This window comes from Salminus brasiliensis, chromosome 22 (assembly GCF_030463535.1).
Source record: "Salminus brasiliensis chromosome 22, fSalBra1.hap2, whole genome shotgun sequence".
NCBI classification, from domain to species: Eukaryota; Metazoa; Chordata; class Actinopteri; order Characiformes; family Bryconidae; genus Salminus; species Salminus brasiliensis.
In genome coordinates this window covers 17355677-17373966 of record NC_132899.1, presented here as the reverse complement: position 1 = coordinate 17373966, position 18290 = coordinate 17355677, and the positions used below count along the sequence as shown (strand labels likewise).

The following is an 18290-nucleotide window of genomic DNA, read 5'->3' as shown; positions in this document are numbered from 1 at the left end:
GAAACCCCATCACTGATCATTAGCAGGGTTTGGTGGTGATGTGCTGCTTTCTAGTGTTATAAACAAAACCATATTCTCCCAAAGTGGCCAGTGCATTTGACTGTGTTGTAGTTTTACTTACCAAATCAGTCTATTCTACAGGCTTTTGCTGGTGGGCTGAGTGTATGTAAATTGTAGAGGGATTAAATAGAGGGTAGCCATGTGAAAGGTGTCACAAGTGGCGTTCCTGGCTACACATCGATGCCCATGGACCTTTGGTTCTTTGGTAATTTGGATCATTTTGGTATATGTCTGGTTTTTTCTTAAGTTCTTAAGTTGAATTTTGCTTAGCTGAATGAATGAAGTCCAATGTCCGTATGTTTAAATATCACTTAAAATAGTTTTTCTTGGGGTGTCTTATTTTTGTTACATGACTCATACTAGAGTTTGCTTCTGCCCAAAGCCTTACGTAGTTTTGAGACTAACCATTGGAGGAAATGGGCTTGATGCTATATTTACTAACCATTGGGGGAAATGGGCTTGATGCTATATTTATGCACTATGAAAAGAAAATTGCTGATTCATTTGAAGTGGATGTGCAGTGTGATAAATTCATTTGTGCAGGGCGAGATAATGCATGAATGTAATGGAATCTGGATAGCTATCTACAAGAGGCCTTAAAATTATATTTTGATATTGCAGAAACATTGCAGCTGCTACAGTACCTCCACACACACACACACAACATGTAAAAAAGCAGAATTCCATGCATACCAGTGACTTTTATGGCAGGAATACATCAGCATGATGAGAAAAACGGGTTGTAGGAGCTATGTGGTCCTTTAGTCACACAGGCCTTTGATGTCTCTGTCCTCCACTGCACACACACATTTCACATATACAACTCATTACTGTGCGGGCACAGAAACTTGTGGGAACATCTGAATGGCATTCATGAACATAATCAGAGCTTTCTCACACAACTGATGTTTGTAATTTTCTGTGGAATCGGTATTTCTGTTGTACATATGATATTTGAGCATTTTGAGCATGAGCATTTATGAACAGTTTTTCTTTCAGTATTTGCAAGATGAAATCAGATGTTTTATGAAGTAAATGACGTAATAGCTATTAAACTAGTGTTACAAGTATCAACAAAACCATATTCTCCCAAAGTGGCCAGTGCATTTGACTGTGTTGTAGTTTTACCTATCAAATTGATCTATTCTACAGGCTTTTGCTGGTGGGCTGAGTGTATGTAAATTGTAAGGGAGGAAAAAAATTAGGCTGTACACATGATGTCACTGTGAGCACACCCACTGAGCGGCAGTGTTAGCGTTCAGTGTGAATGCAACCAAACCTGTTGTATAAACTGTATTGACTGTATAAACAGATTTAGCAAAAAAATCAGAGCTGTCCTTTTACAGACTGCTGAAACTAAAGAATTGCTGCAATTCTGGAACCCAGGCACCAAAACATGTGGGGGCTCAGTGTTTGGTGAAGTCATGCTCTGAAAACATGGGGAAAAAACAAGGCCACCATTATTGCAAATTTAGCAACATGCTAAGTTCAATTAAAAGGGAAGCAAGCAAACCAGGATGAACCAGTCAACTCAAAGTGCCTAAAACACTCCTAAGGGCCATTCACTCAACTTTGTGCTTTCAGATATGAGGTTTTAACATCTAACTATGTGTGATTTGAGCATCAGTTAGCTGGACATCCCTGGCCACACATCAATGTCAACTCACCGTTGGTTCTTTGGTAATTTGGATGGATCGCCATTGAGTCAGACTGCCTTTAACTTGAGCAGATGATCGCTTGTTTCCTTCCGCAGCCGGGATGAAGAATGTTTTGCCACTCAGTCCAACTAAAGTGGGCGTGTTCCAGCAGGAATCTGGCATCAGTTCATCCCTCTATATAACAGCCAATCCTGTTACAAAACAGTTTTGTCAATTTTACAGACCTGCTTTGATTATACCACATTTTCTTTTGATGGGGAAGACAGATTTTTAGGTTCACAGTATGTCAGTTCAATGTCCTGAACCCTTATTATTAAACTATGTCAACGTAAGTGGGTTCGATTCCCGGGCTCGGCAAGCTACCACTGTTGGGCCCTTGAGCAAGGCCCTTTACCCTCTCTGCTCCCCGGGCGCTGGAGTTGGCTGCCCACCGCTCTGGGTGTGTGTGTGTACTCACTGCCCCTAACACATGTGTGTGTGTGAGTGTGTGTTCACTACCAGATGGGTTAAATGCGGAGGACACATTTCGCTGTACAGTGTACAGTGACAAATACGTGCACCTTTACCTTTACCTTTACACGTTTCCATCCTAGGGCATCTTTAAAGTGCCCATACACAGACCAGTGTGCCAACACGAATGAGTAATATTTTACCAAGGACAATGCTACTTTTATTAAAGTATCCATATATAGGGTTGCCACCGTCCCGTAAAATACAGAATTGTCCTTTTTATAGCACTTAAATGTTGGGCCCCGTATTGATCCAATTTCGTTTACGTATTTCCATAAATGTCCATATGGTCATATTGTGGTTTGATTGATTGTTTAGGATGTTACATTTTCAAAGTCGAATGAAGGATCATTTATTTAATATTCAGTAGCATTAGCCAATATAAATATTATATATGGCCATTTAAAGAACAAATCATACAAATGGAATAATAGTTAATAAATAAATAAGTTTATTCTTGTTTATCAATGCATATATGTTTATTATATGTATATACTTATATATACATATAATATAATTTATATACGTTTTATGTGTGTGTATATATAAAAGAATATATACACTTTTCTCGTAACTAAAGTATTTATTTATTAACTATTTATTAACTGTAGTGGTTGGTGTGCCACAACAGATAACACCACTACCTGCCACTGAGCTACCACACCATGTGGGAGACTGGGGTTCGATTCCCAGGCTGGGTGACTATACTGCGCTACACCAATAAGAGTCCTTGGGCAAGACTCCTAATACTACACTGACCCACCTCTGTAATACCAGTTACCTTGTAAGTCGCTCTGAATAAGAGCGTCAGCTAAATGCCATAAATGTAAAATGTAATGTAACTATTATTCCATTAGTATGATTTGGGCCCGTGGTTGTTCTATTAAGTGGTCTGGGTGCTTTTATAAATGAGACTTTTTTAAACACGTTGCTTTGTAGATTATCTTAAAATAAGTGCTAACCCCAACCTTTACTCCCTAGTTGTATGCAGGATTTAGTGACTGTATATTTTTATGATGTGCTTATACCGCCCTCTGCTGCTTCACATGAAACGTTACACCACAGTCTTCTCTGTAACGCCGGTTGTTGTCACGTGGGTGTCGTACAGTCCAGCGTGCTACAGAAACTGACGGAGCCCATATTAGGTATCAAGGTAGAAAAATATTTTTTAGAGACATAAATCGTTCCCTTGATTAAAAACATTTTCCCTTACTTTAACAATTTGTTCCCCTTAATTTAATACAAAGTACACTCTTTAGTGCACTGTTTAGAGGGGACGCTTTATTTAAACTGAGGGAACCGTTTATTAAAGGATTGTAAAATCTATTAAACAATGTATTACATTAAGGAAATAATTGATTAAATCGATGGAACGATTTATCTCTTTAAAATATTATGTTATTGCATCATTCGCTACGTAAATACATTTGTGAATAGCACCACTGCGCCCGCATGCGCAGTCTGCGTTTCCACGTCGCTGCATGTCAACATGGTTGAGGAGAGAAGCGGAGCCACGAGTTGATGTGGCACTCAGGACAGCTGCTCACACACTCTCAACTTGAACTTGGACACACAGTTTATTCATTTGCAAAACAGGGTATGTAACGGTGCATTGTGTGTATACGTCAGTTTCTTTTGTTTGTGCAAACTCGAGTAGCTGCAGGAGATTTCTCGTAAAATTAGCAACTGTCTATAAGACTGCTCGCTAGCCTCAACTGTATGTAGTGCTAGCATTAGCTCGCTGTGTGTGAGAAGGTGCTGACCACACACTGCCCGCGACTGGAGCTGCTGCTTTTGCTCATTTTAAAATGTGACCGCTAACTTTAAAACTGATAAGTTGGGAGTGATCTGGGTGACACAGCTAGCAGTCCAGCAGTCCAGCAGTCATTAAAGAGTTACTGGTTAGCTAGCTGTTTGCTATCAAGACAATATTTCCGATCCACTTTATGAAGAAAAGTGTGGAGATACCTGCTAATTCACCGTGATTAACGAAATCAGTGGTATTAAAAAGAGTGTATCTTGCTTTTGTTGGAGTTCCTGTCCCTACTGTCCAGGGGAGGCTTCAGCTAGATTGTAGAGTATTGCTGTAAGGATTTGATTGCATTCACCGGCACGAGCGTTAAGAGAGGTCAGGATGTTGAATGACCACCACCCTCCTCATCCTCAACTCCCCAAACTCATCCCAAAAGTAACGAATGAAGCACCATCATTCCAGAGAACACAGTTCTTCCACTGCTCCACAGCTCACTGCTGGGGGGCTTTATACCCCTCCAGCCCACGCCTGGCATTAGGCACGATGCCAGTAGGTTCATGTTCATCTGTTTTAGAGAGTCCTGTTTTATTGACAGTACTTCTATACAGGTACTAGACAAGCTGTGTGAGTGTGTGCATTTGCACATCTGTGTCAGCAATGGGTGTAAACTAAAGTAGCTGAATGCATTAATTAGAAGGGATGTCCACAAACATTTGAAACTCCTTCTGACTGGCCGTGACTAACTCACTTGCGGCTTATGTGGGAGTGATTGAAAGGGTATTAGCCGATTGTGGTGAATCCCTGAGTCACTTGAGACTTGTCAGAGCACTTCATCCAGACACGTGGGTTTGTTTATGCCAAACCAGCCACGTTGTGCTCCACTAGTACTTCCCAAACTACTTGAGGATCGATGAAGTCTGCCATAGTGGAACATCCCCCCCCTTCCCCAGCAGTGCTATGTCTGTATCTAAGAATAACAAGATCAGTAAAAGCTAAGATGTGAATCATCTATTCTAGTGCTTACCATGTTCACTTTGGCTCCATGGTGCTTGTATTCAGAAAGATGCCGTGACCTGTTGATTCACATTGTATGGCAGGCCTTCCAGATGGGTAGTCTGCTATAGAATAGGATAGGGTGGCATCAGTTTGGAATAATTATGCTGTGCAATTGTTTCTTTCTCTGTGGATTGTTGTTAATTGTAGGACATGTGCTTTGTATTTGTGTTGCAGTGTGCAGTTGAGTGTGGTCACCATGTTGCTGCAGAGACTGTCTCTGTGCCCTCGGCTCTTTGTGGGCCCAAAAACCCTCCAGACCTTTGTGAGGTCTGTTTCACAGGGAAAGCGTGAGTATCTGTTTAATACATCACATACATTTAATGTCTCAATGAAATTTAGGAAGTCACAACATTTGCAACCAGTTTGCAAGGCCTACTTTTTTGTTTGTTTACTTGTTTTTAGATTTTTTTTTTTTTTGCCGGTGTTAATGAATGTTAATTGTTTACGTTTATTATTTTTAGTTAGTACCTCCTACCCCTCCTCACATTCCTTCAGCCCCTGTCTGCCGCTGTCATTCATTGGGCTTTGTGCAGTGTTCTGTGCTGTCAGCACTGGGGCTTGCTGGCTGTCTAGCTTTGCTGATGTGGCATCTTTTACACTGTCATTTGCTTTCACTGAGTGGGGGTTGTGCGTGCACGTGTGCCTGTGTAAATTGCAGCTATTTAGTTTGTTTTGTTTAAATTTAGGCATCATCCTTAAAGTTCCTTGTCTTTTGTAACCTTATTAGTAAATTACTTTGACATTTTAAGTTTTGTCTATAATGTTTTAAAACAGTTATTGCATTTACCTTCATAATCAACATAGTATCATTTAGATGTGTTTATTCAATGTTAATTCTGTTCTGAATCAAGTAAATCTGTACATTTTCTCACTGTCTTTTAGCTGTCTTCCATTATCTGTCATTACACCTCATATAATTTTTGTCCTGCTAGTTGGCTTACACACCCACCACTCCTCTTTTTCCTCATCTTCACTGGCTCCCTGCATGGCATGGCTCCTCACTGGCTCATTTCCTGGCTCTTTCTCCCACCAGATCCCTCTACCTCTCCATATTTCAGACTCCATGCTGTGCGTCAATGGAGTAACGTGCCTTTTCTTACAGTGCCACTGGCTCGTGCTCATGGTAAGTCGTTCGCCCACCGCAGTGAGCTGCGCCAGGCCAAAAGGATTGTGGTGAAGCTGGGCAGTGCTGTAGTAACTCGAGGTGACGAGTGTGGCCTTGCTCTTGGCAGGCTTGCCTCCATTGTTGAACAGGTGAGAGAAGTCTAGGGTTGTGTCAGGAGAGTTTTTAAACACCTTTTCACAAGCAGACTTAAAGGTTACAACCCAGTACTATTCATCTGTTGTTTAAAGGAATAGGCTAACAAAAACATTTATGGATTTGTAGCTTTCAGGAGTTGCAGCCTGTGCTGATTGTGTCTGCCTAATGGTTTGTGGTGATTTAAGGTGGCGATGCTACAGAATCAGGGCCGAGAAATGATGATTGTCACGAGTGGAGCTGTGGCATTTGGGAAGCAGAGACTGCGGCATGAAATTCTTCTCTCTCAGAGTGTCAGACAGGCTCTTCACTCTGGACAGAATCAGCTTAAAGACATGGTGAGTAAATAGGGAATGATTTAAAACGTAAAAATGGAAATATTAAATATTAAAATGCCACCACAAAAAAAAAATCAGTTGTACAAAATTAAATATGCTGATCAGTCCAATGAAAGATCCAATGATGTTTTCTGTTTTCTTGTCCAGTCTCTGCCTGTTTTGGAGGCGAGAGCATGTGCTGCTGCAGGCCAAAGCGGGCTGATGGCTTTATATGAGGCCATGTTCACTCAGTACAGCACCTGCACAGCACAGGTACATGCCCATACAGACACACGCACACCATTTAAATTTATTTATTTTTGAATGCACAAAAATGCTTTTGAATGTAACATGTAAAATACTTGTAAATGTAACCTTTTGTTTGTTTGTTTGTTTGTTATTTTTACTCTTTCAGATCTTGGTCACAAACTTGGACTTCCATGATGACCAGAAGAGGCGGAACCTGAACAGCACGTTGCACGAGTTGCTGCGGATGAACATTGTGCCCATCATAAACACCAATGATGCAGTGGTGCCTCCTCCGGAGCCCAACAGCGATCTTCAGGGGGTAAACGTGGGTACAGAACAGAGGGGACGGGGGATAGGGCTGGCACACCACCCCGGTTTCCCTGTGGCCCATGAGAGCTGCATGAAGGGAGGGAGCTTTTAACACATGCATGCTGGAAGCCAGAGCCTAGAAGAGGCCGGAGCTGAGCGGAAAAGATTGGCGCAGCTTTATTCTCCTTTCATTTCCTGCACCTACATGGAAAAGGCTAACATCACTCTTTTTTTGTAGAATTCTGTGGCTTTCACACTGCATTCTTCTTTGCATGCTTTCATGCACTGACTTTTGTCATTTTTACCATAGTTATCATTTCATGAACTTTTTTGTTTGTCATTTATATTTTCTAGCAACACCGTTCCACAATGATGTGTAACTTCACTCACTGACCATTTTATCAGATACACCTACCATATGGGTACACTTTAGGTTTGCAGTTGCTGACTGTGTCCCTATTGCTGCTCAGTTTGTCAATTATATTCTTGTCCATCAAACGAAAGAGCATCATCTGTTGCTGTGAATTTTAGACTAAAAGTAACTACTAAGCTCAAGAATCCAGAAATATGCAATTAACAGAGTTTGTGATCAGGAACCAACCACAGATGAAGGAATGGAGGATGACTAATACAAATTGTGCAAGGTGTGTCTAGCAAAAGATATTAGTAAGAAATGTACAATCATGTAGTGTACAATACCTGTAGTTAAAAAATGGCCAGTCAGTAAATGTACAGTGTAAGGTAGGTGTACCTGATAACTGTATTCGAGTTGTTCATGAAAACTACAGATGATATTTCAGTAAGTGAGCAACAAAAGGCTAGAAATTGGCATCCATCATAGCTAATCAAGTCTTTTGGATTTGATGGTCATGTACTCCTCTTTTGTCATATCACAGGTCATAAGCATCAAAGACAATGACAGCTTGGCAGCTCGGCTTGCAGTGGAGATGAGAGCGGACCTCCTCATTGCCCTCTCTGATGTAGAAGGCAAGATAAGACCTCTCCCATCCCACTATTAGCATAAGTTTACACAGTAGTCCTTATGAATAATATCTTAAACTCACTAGGACACCCCCCTTTCAAACCATTTAAAGGTTTTGTTAGTAATTAGATCATTTTAAAATTTTTTTACTGCAGGTCTTTATGACAGCCCTCCTGGAACAGACGATGCCAAACTGCTTGACACTTTCTACCCTGGTGACCAGCAGTCCATAACCTATGGCACAAAATCCAGGGTTGGCATTGGGGGAATGGAAGCTAAGGTATGTGTACAGTCTTTCATAATGGTACAGCTCAGCTTTCTATATTTCAGATACCTAATCATAATCTGTTCTGACCATGTGTGCTGCTTTCTTATTGTCTGCAGGTAAAAGCTGCACTTTGGGCTCTCCAGGGTGGCACTTCTGTAGTCATTGCCAATGGCACCCACCCCAAGGTCACAGGGCATGTCATCACCGACATTGTAGAGGGCAAGAAGGTGGGCACCTTCTTTTCAGAGGTCAAGCCTGCTGGTAAGGGAGTCATTCTCTTTATTGTTTGATTCAGTGTGTTGCATCATGGTATTAAATGTGTTCTCCTCATCTCTTGGAGCAGTGGTCCACAACTGTGTATGTGCATGCTTTTTATGCCTTAAGGAATCTGCTCAAAACATATGTATAAATGGCATATTAAAGCCACAAGTGACCACACGTTATGGTGTCCTCCGACTGAGGGGTGTAGAGCACATTGAAAACAAATAGCCCTGAATGGAGCGAGAGTACCTCATAAAGAGCGACATCAAAATACCACCAAGCAAGAGGAAAACTGAGGTTTAATCCCAGATAACTTGGTGCTTTATGCACTTTTAGACTAGGTAACTTCTAGCGTTTTAGTTCAATCAGAATTTGTTGCAGTGCCTTGTGCAGGTGTTATCTGACTCATTTGGGTCTCGGACATTGGCACTACTACAATTTAAGTAGTAATTTCTTTTGTACAGGAGTACCTCTTTTGCAAAAGGAATGACACCAAAACATAAAAACTATGTAATCATAATAGTCCCTGTAATTGTAGGACTCTGTGTTGATTTGTAAGTTTAATTGTTCCTGTTATTACAGATATCAGTATGTTTGATGCTGATGAGATTCCATAAGTGTATTCCACATGTACCTCTTATAGGGAATATTTTTTCTTATGTGCCACACCCCAATGTGTTCCCCTGCCTATTGTGGCCACTCCTCGTTGGAACAAAACAGTGACATACATGCATTGTATTACCTTGAACTACCTATAGTCAGTAAACTGACATCAGTTGAACCCTAGCTCAGCATCTCTTTGTTGATTCTGTGTCTCCAGCTGTTTGATATATACATTAAACTCCTGTTTAACAATTGTTTAAAATATTAAACAATTGGAGCAAGCTTGTGGAGCTTGCTTAGAAATGGCTTCCTCTTTGCACTGTAGAGTTTCAGCTGGCAACGTCGGATGGCACGGTGGATTGTGTTCACTGACAATGATTTCTGGAAGTATTCCTGAGCCCATTCTGTTATTTCCTTGACAGTGGCATTCCTGTTTGAGGTGCAGTGACGTTTAAGGGCCCGGAGATCACGAGCATCCAGTAGAGTTTTACGGCCTTGACCCTTACGCACAGCGATTGTTTCAGATTCTCTGAATCTTTTGATGATGTTAAGCACGGTTGATGATGATAACTTAAAAGTCTTTGCTATTTTACACTGGGTAACACCATTCTGGTATTGCTGCACTATCTTTCTGCGCAACAATGGTGGAATTGGTTATCCTCTTACCATCTTGGCTTCAGAGAGACACTGACTCTCTGAGAAGCTCTTTTTATACCCAATCATGTTGTCAGTTGACCTAATTAGTGTTAATTGGTCTTCCAGCTGTTCGTTATATGCTCAATTTCCTTTTTCCAGCCACTTATTGCTACTTGTCCCAACTTTTTTGGGATTTGTTGATGCCATGAAAGTTTGAATCAACATATTTCTCCTTTAAAATGTTACATTTACTCAGATTAAACTTTTGATCTGTCATCTATGTTCTATTACGAATAAAATATTGACATTTGCCATCTCCACATCATTGCATTCAGTTTTTATTCACAATTTGTTTAGTGTCCCAACGTTTTTGGAATCCGGTTTGTACAACACAAGGATGAGTCTTTGCTTATTATAAAAGTATCATGTGGATAACTGTCTTACACTGTGTTTTGGTAATGATTGTTTTGCTGTTTTTAACACTAGGGCCCACCGTGGAGCAGCAGACGGACATGGCTCGCACAGCAGGGAGGACACTGGCTTCCCTGCTCCCAGAGCAGGCAAGTGTTTAGTCTCACCATATAAGGCTGAATGTTACCTAGTAATGTTACATAGTTTGTGAGGCACAATGACTGACATGCGCTAATAATTAAATTAACCATTAACCTCTTTTTTTCCTCCCAGAGGAGTGAAATCATTTATGCTATGGCTGACCTTCTGACTGAGAAGAGAGAAGAAATTCTGTCTGCTAATAAGAAGGACATGGAGCTCGCTATAAATTCAGGTACATTTCACTTTAACCAGTTGGGTCATGGTTTGCATTGCGCTGCATTAACACTCCATTTGTAGATTGCAGATTATTAGTTACATGGATTTTACAGGATGCACAGGAATTTGCCCGTGTATTACACAGGTCTTAGTACTTTTACAGTAACCTGAAGCTTTCACTGCTTCTGTCTCATGTGACAGGACGTATGCCTGCTCCGATGTTAAAGCGGCTGAGCTTGTCCTCAGCTAAGCTGAACAGTCTGGCCATTGGCCTTCGGCAGATCGCAGTGTCTTCTCAGGACAGTGTTGGAAGAGTTCTTCGCAGAACTCGTGTGGCCAACAACCTGGAGCTAGAGCAGATCACTGTTCCCATCGGAGTTCTGCTTGTCATTTTCGAATCCCGCCCAGACTGCCTGCCTCAGGTATCTCTCACGTGCTCGCTAGCTCTGACCTGCATACCTGCTGACCCAGAATATCAAGTAACTTTGTCTGTAAGTAAGTGTTAAGTTGTATTTTTCTGCTTTCCTAAACAGGTGTCTGCTTTAGCTATTGCTAGCGGGAATGCTCTGCTGCTGAAGGGAGGCAAAGAAGCAGCCAACACAAACCGCATCTTGCATGAATTAGCTCAGGAGGCTCTTTCCATGCATGGTGTCAAAGACGCAATACAGCTGGTGAGATGTTTATTTAATTATTGTTTTTCTTTTTGAGCTGTTTAATGTGCCATGATTGTGATTTGGTCTGTTATCCAAGTTGTAGAATGCGTTGTAACTTGTATGTTGTAGGTAAGCACACGAGAGGAAGTGGAAGATCTGTGTCGTCTGGAGAAAATGATCGATCTGATCATTCCCCGTGGCTCGTCTCAGCTGGTCAGAGATATCCAGCGTGCTGCTAAGGGCATTCCTGTGCTAGGCCACAGTGAGGGCATCTGTCACGTCTATATTGACCATGAAGCCAGCATTGATAAAGTCATCAAGATTGGTAAACATTGTAAATTTTATTCAGTATAGTTTTGTTTACTGACCGGCTGCATGTGCACTTTGCACCCCTGGTCAACATTTCTGTTACTGTGAATAGATAAGAAAGTAGAAAATGAACTGGTTTCCTAAAGATGTAGTGTAGTGTGGAGGAGTGTATTCATTTTGTTTTTGTTTTTTGTGAGATTATGAGTGAAAAGAAAATGACCACCATGCAAAAGTTTGAAATTTGCCGAACTTGTTGGGGCTATAGCTTGTCACAATGGTCAGGAGAGGCCAGGTGATACAAACTTCAAAGCTTTATTAGTTACTCCTCTAACCTTGTCCTTACCATGGGCTCCTGTAAGCAGCTGCTTAGCACTCAAAAAAAATTAAAAAGGGAAAAAAAGAAACACAGAGCAGGCGAAAGCAGTAAGATGATCACAAAGTGTTTTCAGGTAACCGTTTCTTTAGTTTGTAATTAAAAAATCACAGTTGAGCTCTGGAATACCAAGGAAACTTTCAGAGAGAACTGCTCGTGAAATTGCTAGTAAGGCGAAGCAAAGAACCTCCGGGAACATTTAGCAGTGTGGAGGGGTGGCGCACTGTTGTACTGTGCAGCAACGCCTGCCCAAATATCACCTTTCTTCCAAATCAACATCAAAATGCTACTAAGTATTGACCATTCAAGATGCACTTTGGCTTAAGGCCCTTTTACTTTTTTGAAACTGTGAAGGATGGAAATAATAAAGTAATCTGTCTTAAAATATTAAAGACATGTTTTATCTTTAATGTTATGCCTTTAGAAAATCTAGTCATTACTTGTTTAGCTATTCACAGTAACAGATAGTATGACCAAAGGTGCTTCAAGCTTTGCAGGCCACAGTATGATGATTTATTGAATTTGTTAATGCCTCACTAGCCAGAATACATGACAGTCTGATTTTGCCCCTGCAGTGAGAGACTCAAAATGCGACTACCCTGCAGCTTGCAATGCTATGGAAACCCTGCTGGTTCACAGAGATGTGCTCCGGACTCCACTTTTTGACCAGATCATTGACATGCTGAGGACAGAACAAGTAAGACTGCCTTGTCCCAAAAAAGGAAAACTCTATACTATGCATGCCAGATGCTGTAATTTTTGGTAATCTTATTAATATATTCATTAAGGATCCAGTGGTGAATGAAATGAGCTGTATGTCAGCTGTGGTGGCATGCCTGCGATCAATAATTCCTCTAATTTTTTTTTTTTTTTTTTTTCCCACTCCCCCTTTCTTCCCCTCTCCCCCATAACTGGGTCTGCCTACACAGGTGAAGATACATGCTGGCCCCAGGTTTGCATCATACCTGACATTCAGCCCTTCAGAGGTGAAATCTCTGCGTACAGAGTATGGGGATTTAGAATGCTGCATAGAGGTAGTGGACAGCATGCAGGAGGCTGTAGATCACATTCATAAATATGGCAGCTCCCACACTGATGTCATCATCACTGAGAATGGTAAATCACTCTCTCTTTTTCTGTCTGTCTTTCTCTCACACATGCACACACGGACTGTTTGTTAAAACAATGCAGAATGCGTTTGAATTAGGATATTAAAAAATACCTACAATCTTCAGTGACTTAGATGTGGAAATACTGCATTTGGGCTACAATGATGCCATCTTGTGGTGAAGATGAAAATGAACACTTTTCAACAGGATGCTGTGTGTCATTGTTGGTGATAAATGTAGTTATAGCTTTCATGCATTAAAATGTGTAACCTATATTTTTTTTTGCATTTCACTGTTTTTCAGAAGAGACAGCAGAACAGTTTCTGCAGTTGGTGGACAGCGCCTGTGTGTTCTGGAATGCCAGCTCACGGTTTGCTGATGGATATCGCTTTGGCCTTGGTAAGAACACTAAGCATGTGCTGGTACACCATATACAAAGTATACCTCAATATTAGGCACTATAAGTTCATTGCATCTGTCTTTGCTGCCGTAAGAAGGATGTAAACAAAGATAAACAGGAGCCAAAACATGGTACAAGATCTGACCTTTCACTTTAATTTTTGTAAAATTATCAAATATCAAAACTACAATAAATGACAAGGTCTGAATATCTTTAAACCTTTGTGTTTTTTATTGTATGAATCTTTAATATTTTTATTCAGTAACTGTTGTGAAGACTGGGAATATGGTGTAGGCATATCTATGGGCTTTTAGGTTTAAGGATTAACACAATTTCTTTGCTTTGTTAAAACTAGATGAACATGTAATCTCTGAGCTGTATTGACATATTTTTTAAGTGAATATATATTCGTGTTAAAACCCAACAGTTAATCTCACTTGATCTCATCCTTTATTTTAGGTGCCGAGGTTGGAATCAGCACTGCTCGTATCCATGCCCGTGGCCCTGTGGGACTGGAGGGGCTCCTCACCACTAAGTGGGTTCTGCGGGGAGATGGCCACACTGCTGCAGATTTCTCTGAGCAGGGCAGTATGAAGTTCCTGCATGAGAACCTCCCTGTCACACAGCTCCTGACTGGACAAAGAACATCCAATTAGAGCCACTCGTTCAACATTGTTTATTTTTTATGTGATCACTGCCCAGATGCACAGCATCCACTCTTCAAAGGAGCCCTTGGTTGGCCTGAGTACATATTGGGAATATTCGGTATACAATATAGTATTTGTTTTTAGATTATGATTAATAGAGACTCAAAAGCATAGGCATTGATTTATAACTGCATTTAAGTTTCCCTTTTTGGGACTTTCCTTCTACCTCAGCTTGTTAATTGGCCTAGTTCATCATTTATAGAACCAACCAGCCAATTAGGATCACAGTTTGTATTTGGGCCGCTCATTGGATGCTGTGGAAATTATTTCATATAGAACAGACTTAATTCTGTCCTTGGTAGATGACTGTAGTGTCCTTCTGTTTGTCTACAGTTATTCCAGCTGGGTTTTGAGAATTTGAGCTGAGTTTGACTCCATGACTGAACCTCTAAGCATTAATAGCATTGTTTATCCATAATTCTGCGCATTATTCAAAATCCTAAAAAACACAGTTTAGGTATATGGGCCTATAGCATGCATGTTCAGTCCTATCACCCACTCCCAAGTGAAATGCAGGGACAGTGCACGGTGACTTGATATGATTTGTAGTGGATGTGTGCTTTGAGGGAAAGGTATTTATATGTTTTGTTTTAATACTGAGCTACCCTGTGAGGAACAGCTGAAAGCAGAATTGGCTAGAATGAATTTAAATGGTACGTTCAGCACTCAAATTAAGTGGAGTGGACAATTGCCAAAATACACACACACACACAAAAAAAACTAAAGCTAGTCTATTTATTATGACAGTTTGTAATTTGAGAAGAGTTATACTGTCAAAATAGGAGCCACATGTCCTGTGCTAAATAAGCATTTTGGTTTGTTCCTGGTGTTTGCCTGCAGTACCTGATTTAATAAAAAAAAAAAAAAACTTACTAAAAACAACAGACAACACATGCTTTTTTAATTAGAAACACTAAACATTTAAAATTGGATAAAATAGCACATTAGTCAGCCTCCAGTCATCTCCGCCAAAGCCGCCATAGGTTGTCTGCTGCTGGAAAGTCTCTCATCTTTATGTGAAAGTGCTGTAACATTCCGAAAATGCGGTTTTTGGTGATAAGCAGAGTAAGCTGAAGATGTGCAGGAATCTTTTTGTATTATATCTGCATTGCACAATAAATGTTTTCCAGAAAAATCTCGCTTCAGTCGTTTCTACATTTAGCTCTGCTATAGTGGTTTTAAAAGGAGTCTGTGTGCCTCCACAGCTTAATAGTTAGGTTTCCTGTTTTCACTGTGCGGAGAAAACTTGAGGAGCTGGGGCAATTCTATATTAATTCATTAATCTTTATGCATTTCTCAGCTGTGTGTCAGTGTGCGAGACTTCAAGAAGCTTTCTTAAGGGAAAGGCTCTACAGTGAGTGCGGAATGGAAGACTGAATACAATACTACAGAGGATTAATTATGTAGCTATTAGGAGAGAAAAAGCAGCTGAGCGAGAACTGAGTCGTGCCATGAAAGTGCCACTGCCTTTTGACATGTGAATCCTTTTCATTCTCCAAAATGTGCTGTTTACGCTCAATGAGCGCTCTCATCAAAAAGCGAAAGATCAGGAGATGAAGAGGAGCTCGGTCTTATTCATGTACTCTTGTGTTCCAACTTTAGTGTGTCTAAGATCTATGATCAATGTCTGTATTAGATGAAAGACAATAAAAACAGTGCTGAATCTCACAGCTAAAAAACAAAGGGAAATTCAGTGTAAATTTTACCTTACAATCTCACATTTGCAGCAGTATGAAGTCAACTATGTGGACACTCACAGTTCCCCTGGACCTGGAATCTTCTTTCGTCTAGAAAGAAAAATGATGGGCTTATCTGTTTTTGGCAAAACAACATACAAGGTTCCGTTCCAGAAGTCCTGTTTCAGCAGCGAACGGCAGTTATGCAGAAATAATTTTAACTTCCTGACTTGTTAGTAGGATTTCATTACATATTACATTTTATTTTGTATTACATTGTTTCTGTACTTCTGCTGTTTGGCACTTTTTGACATAATATAAATTAGTGATGTCCAAATCAGGTTATTTTGCGCCCCCCAATCCAAATCTCTTAACGCTGAGTATCAGCCGATACCGATCTGCTCTTTGTGTTTGTATAAATAATACAGTCATACAGTTCAGATATGATCTGCCGATGATTGATTAATACTAAAGTAAAAACACTTTATTTTTAGTAACAGTTTCTATATTGAAACTTTCTGAAACTATTTAGTTTATGAGACTGCTCTTAAAATTACTGTTTTATAGTGTGTTTATCTTATGATCCAGTCTTCTGATATTCCCTGACCATTCAGCTCCCAGCTTCTTAAAAACACTGCAGTCAAGTGTGTGTGTGTGTGTGTGTGTGTGTGTGTGTGTGTGTGTGTATGTGTAGTGGTACGCACACTGGACTGATATCTGTTGGTGTCTGTTGACTACTGATGTGAAATTACTTTTCTAGAGGGTGAATGTGCTATGATTGGGTTTCTATAGCGTGTGTATTACATATATATTATAACTATATGAGCACACCTGAGCAAAAAAACAGTCATATGTGGTGGTACAGTGACTTTCAACAATATGTAGTTTTGACCAGAGGAGGATGGGTCCCCCTTGTGTCCCCAAGGTTTCTTCCTCCAGCTCTGAGGAAGTTTGTCTTTGCCACCTTTGGCTTGCTCACATGAGGTTTGATTTTTATGTTTGTTGAGCTCTTGTCCTCTTACTGATTCTGTAAAGCTGCTTTGTGACAAAGCTTTGTAAAATAAATAAATAAATGCGCCATACAAATAAATTTGATTTGATTTAATTTATCTCTTATTTATTGGCTTCTTTGTTTTATATATAAAAGCTGACAAGCTAACTAGTGTGAAGATTTTTATATAGAAAAAAATAACTAATTAGGGTCAGATATTGACAATTTATGGTAACTATGGATTGGTATGGATGGTTAATCACACAAATATAGGATTAATTCAAGGAGATTTATGGGGGAAATGATTTGACATCACTTATTTATTGTTTATCTGGGGATACTTAGAATTGCTGTTTAGTAAGGCTGTTTCAACGTCCAGTATGTTTGATGGTAGGTTTAGGAATCTGGAGAATGACGCACATGGTGTTAAAGGTCTGAAAAAGTCATGGGCCAGTGGATGTAAGACTTTAAGAGCCTCGAATCATAGCTAGCTGTCAGACTTTTCAGAGCAAATTTGCCCTAGCTTTAATTGAACATTACTCAAGGCCAAAACTCATATTTCTTGTTTTGCTTCATCTTGAGAGACTCTCAAACGTGTTCCCTGCAGAGCTCAAATTTCTTTCAAATCAATAATTAATCGTCAAAGTTATTTATTCATTTCTATCTTTGCCAATTATGGGAGCCTAATTAACAATTTCAATAATTGATATTTATCTCTAAAAGGGCTTGGTATCCTTAGCCTATGAAAAATGCATAAGCTGGGATATGGACTTGGTTTTGTTTTGTGTTCTGAGAGAACCGCATGCTTGCGGCTAGTACCAGGCCACTTTGACTCTTCCTTTTTGAGTCTGCACTGCCCTGTGATGTGCAGCTAATATGGGCTTCTTTCATGGGCCCAAAGCGCCTTCTACGTACCATGTGATCTTATAAAGGCTCCTACATTCCCATCCTCAGATACCCTCTTTTTGTTCTTCAGTAACTGAGCTCAAAGAACCGGGCCGTTTCCTTGATAATGTTCCTTTGTCTTTCAGCCGTGCTGATGTCATACCAGACCTAATCTGAATGCATGTGAAAGAATGAACGTTGTATGGCGTCTAATAGGGTGGTACCAAGTTGTCAGTGAAACTTTGCCATCGCTGTCTCATTAAACACTAGAATGTAGGCTGTAAAAAAGTCTTTTATTTGACTTTAATCAAATTTTCATTTATTTCACTTCTAGCAGAAAAGGTGGGGGGTGCAAGGAAAGCTCACAGTTTACTCAGGCAACACATGGAGCAAAGGAGACAGTTACCTTAGCTACTTTAAAACAGAGGCATTTGGATACAGTGCCAAGTCATGGCAAAAAAAAGCACAAATTCAGATACTGCACAGTTCCACAGGCCGT

The 18290-nt window shown here is 40.3% G+C and overlaps 1 protein-coding gene across 2 annotated transcripts; it reads left to right on the top strand.

The window, feature by feature from the left end:
- The first annotated feature begins 3738 nt into the window (after positions 1–3738).
- Positions 3739–15374, top strand: aldh18a1 (aldehyde dehydrogenase 18 family, member A1). 2 transcript variants are annotated; one of them, XM_072667627.1, is made up of 18 exons: positions 3739–3825; positions 5212–5324; positions 6140–6291; positions 6484–6633; positions 6781–6885; positions 7028–7180; positions 8067–8157; positions 8308–8432; positions 8537–8681; positions 10407–10480; positions 10605–10704; positions 10890–11110; positions 11222–11359; positions 11471–11666; positions 12599–12720; positions 12953–13139; positions 13436–13531; positions 13992–15374. In XM_072667627.1, exons 2-18 carry the CDS (start codon positions 5234–5236, stop codon positions 14186–14188), a joined length of 2343 nt encoding a protein of 780 aa, XP_072523728.1. In that variant the 5' UTR covers positions 3739–3825; positions 5212–5233; the 3' UTR covers positions 14189–15374. The 2 variants fall into 2 exon arrangements, with proteins under 2 accessions (XP_072523728.1, XP_072523727.1); XM_072667626.1 differs by having other exon boundaries at positions 7028–7186.
- The last annotated feature ends 2916 nt before the right edge of the window (positions 15375–18290 follow it).

Excerpts from the sequence above, each read along its gene's own strand:
- aldh18a1 (XM_072667626.1), top strand. The coding sequence starts at position 5,234 with ATGTTGCTGCAGAGACTGTCTCTGTGCCCTCGGCTCTTTGTGGGCCCA. Across the intron at positions 5,325-6,139 it reads GTCTGTTTCACAGGGAAAGC|TGCCACTGGCTCGTGCTCAT; the intron begins GTGAGTATCTGT and ends CTTTTCTTACAG. Across the intron at positions 10,481-10,604 it reads CTTCCCTGCTCCCAGAGCAG|AGGAGTGAAATCATTTATGC; the intron begins GCAAGTGTTTAG and ends TTTTCCTCCCAG.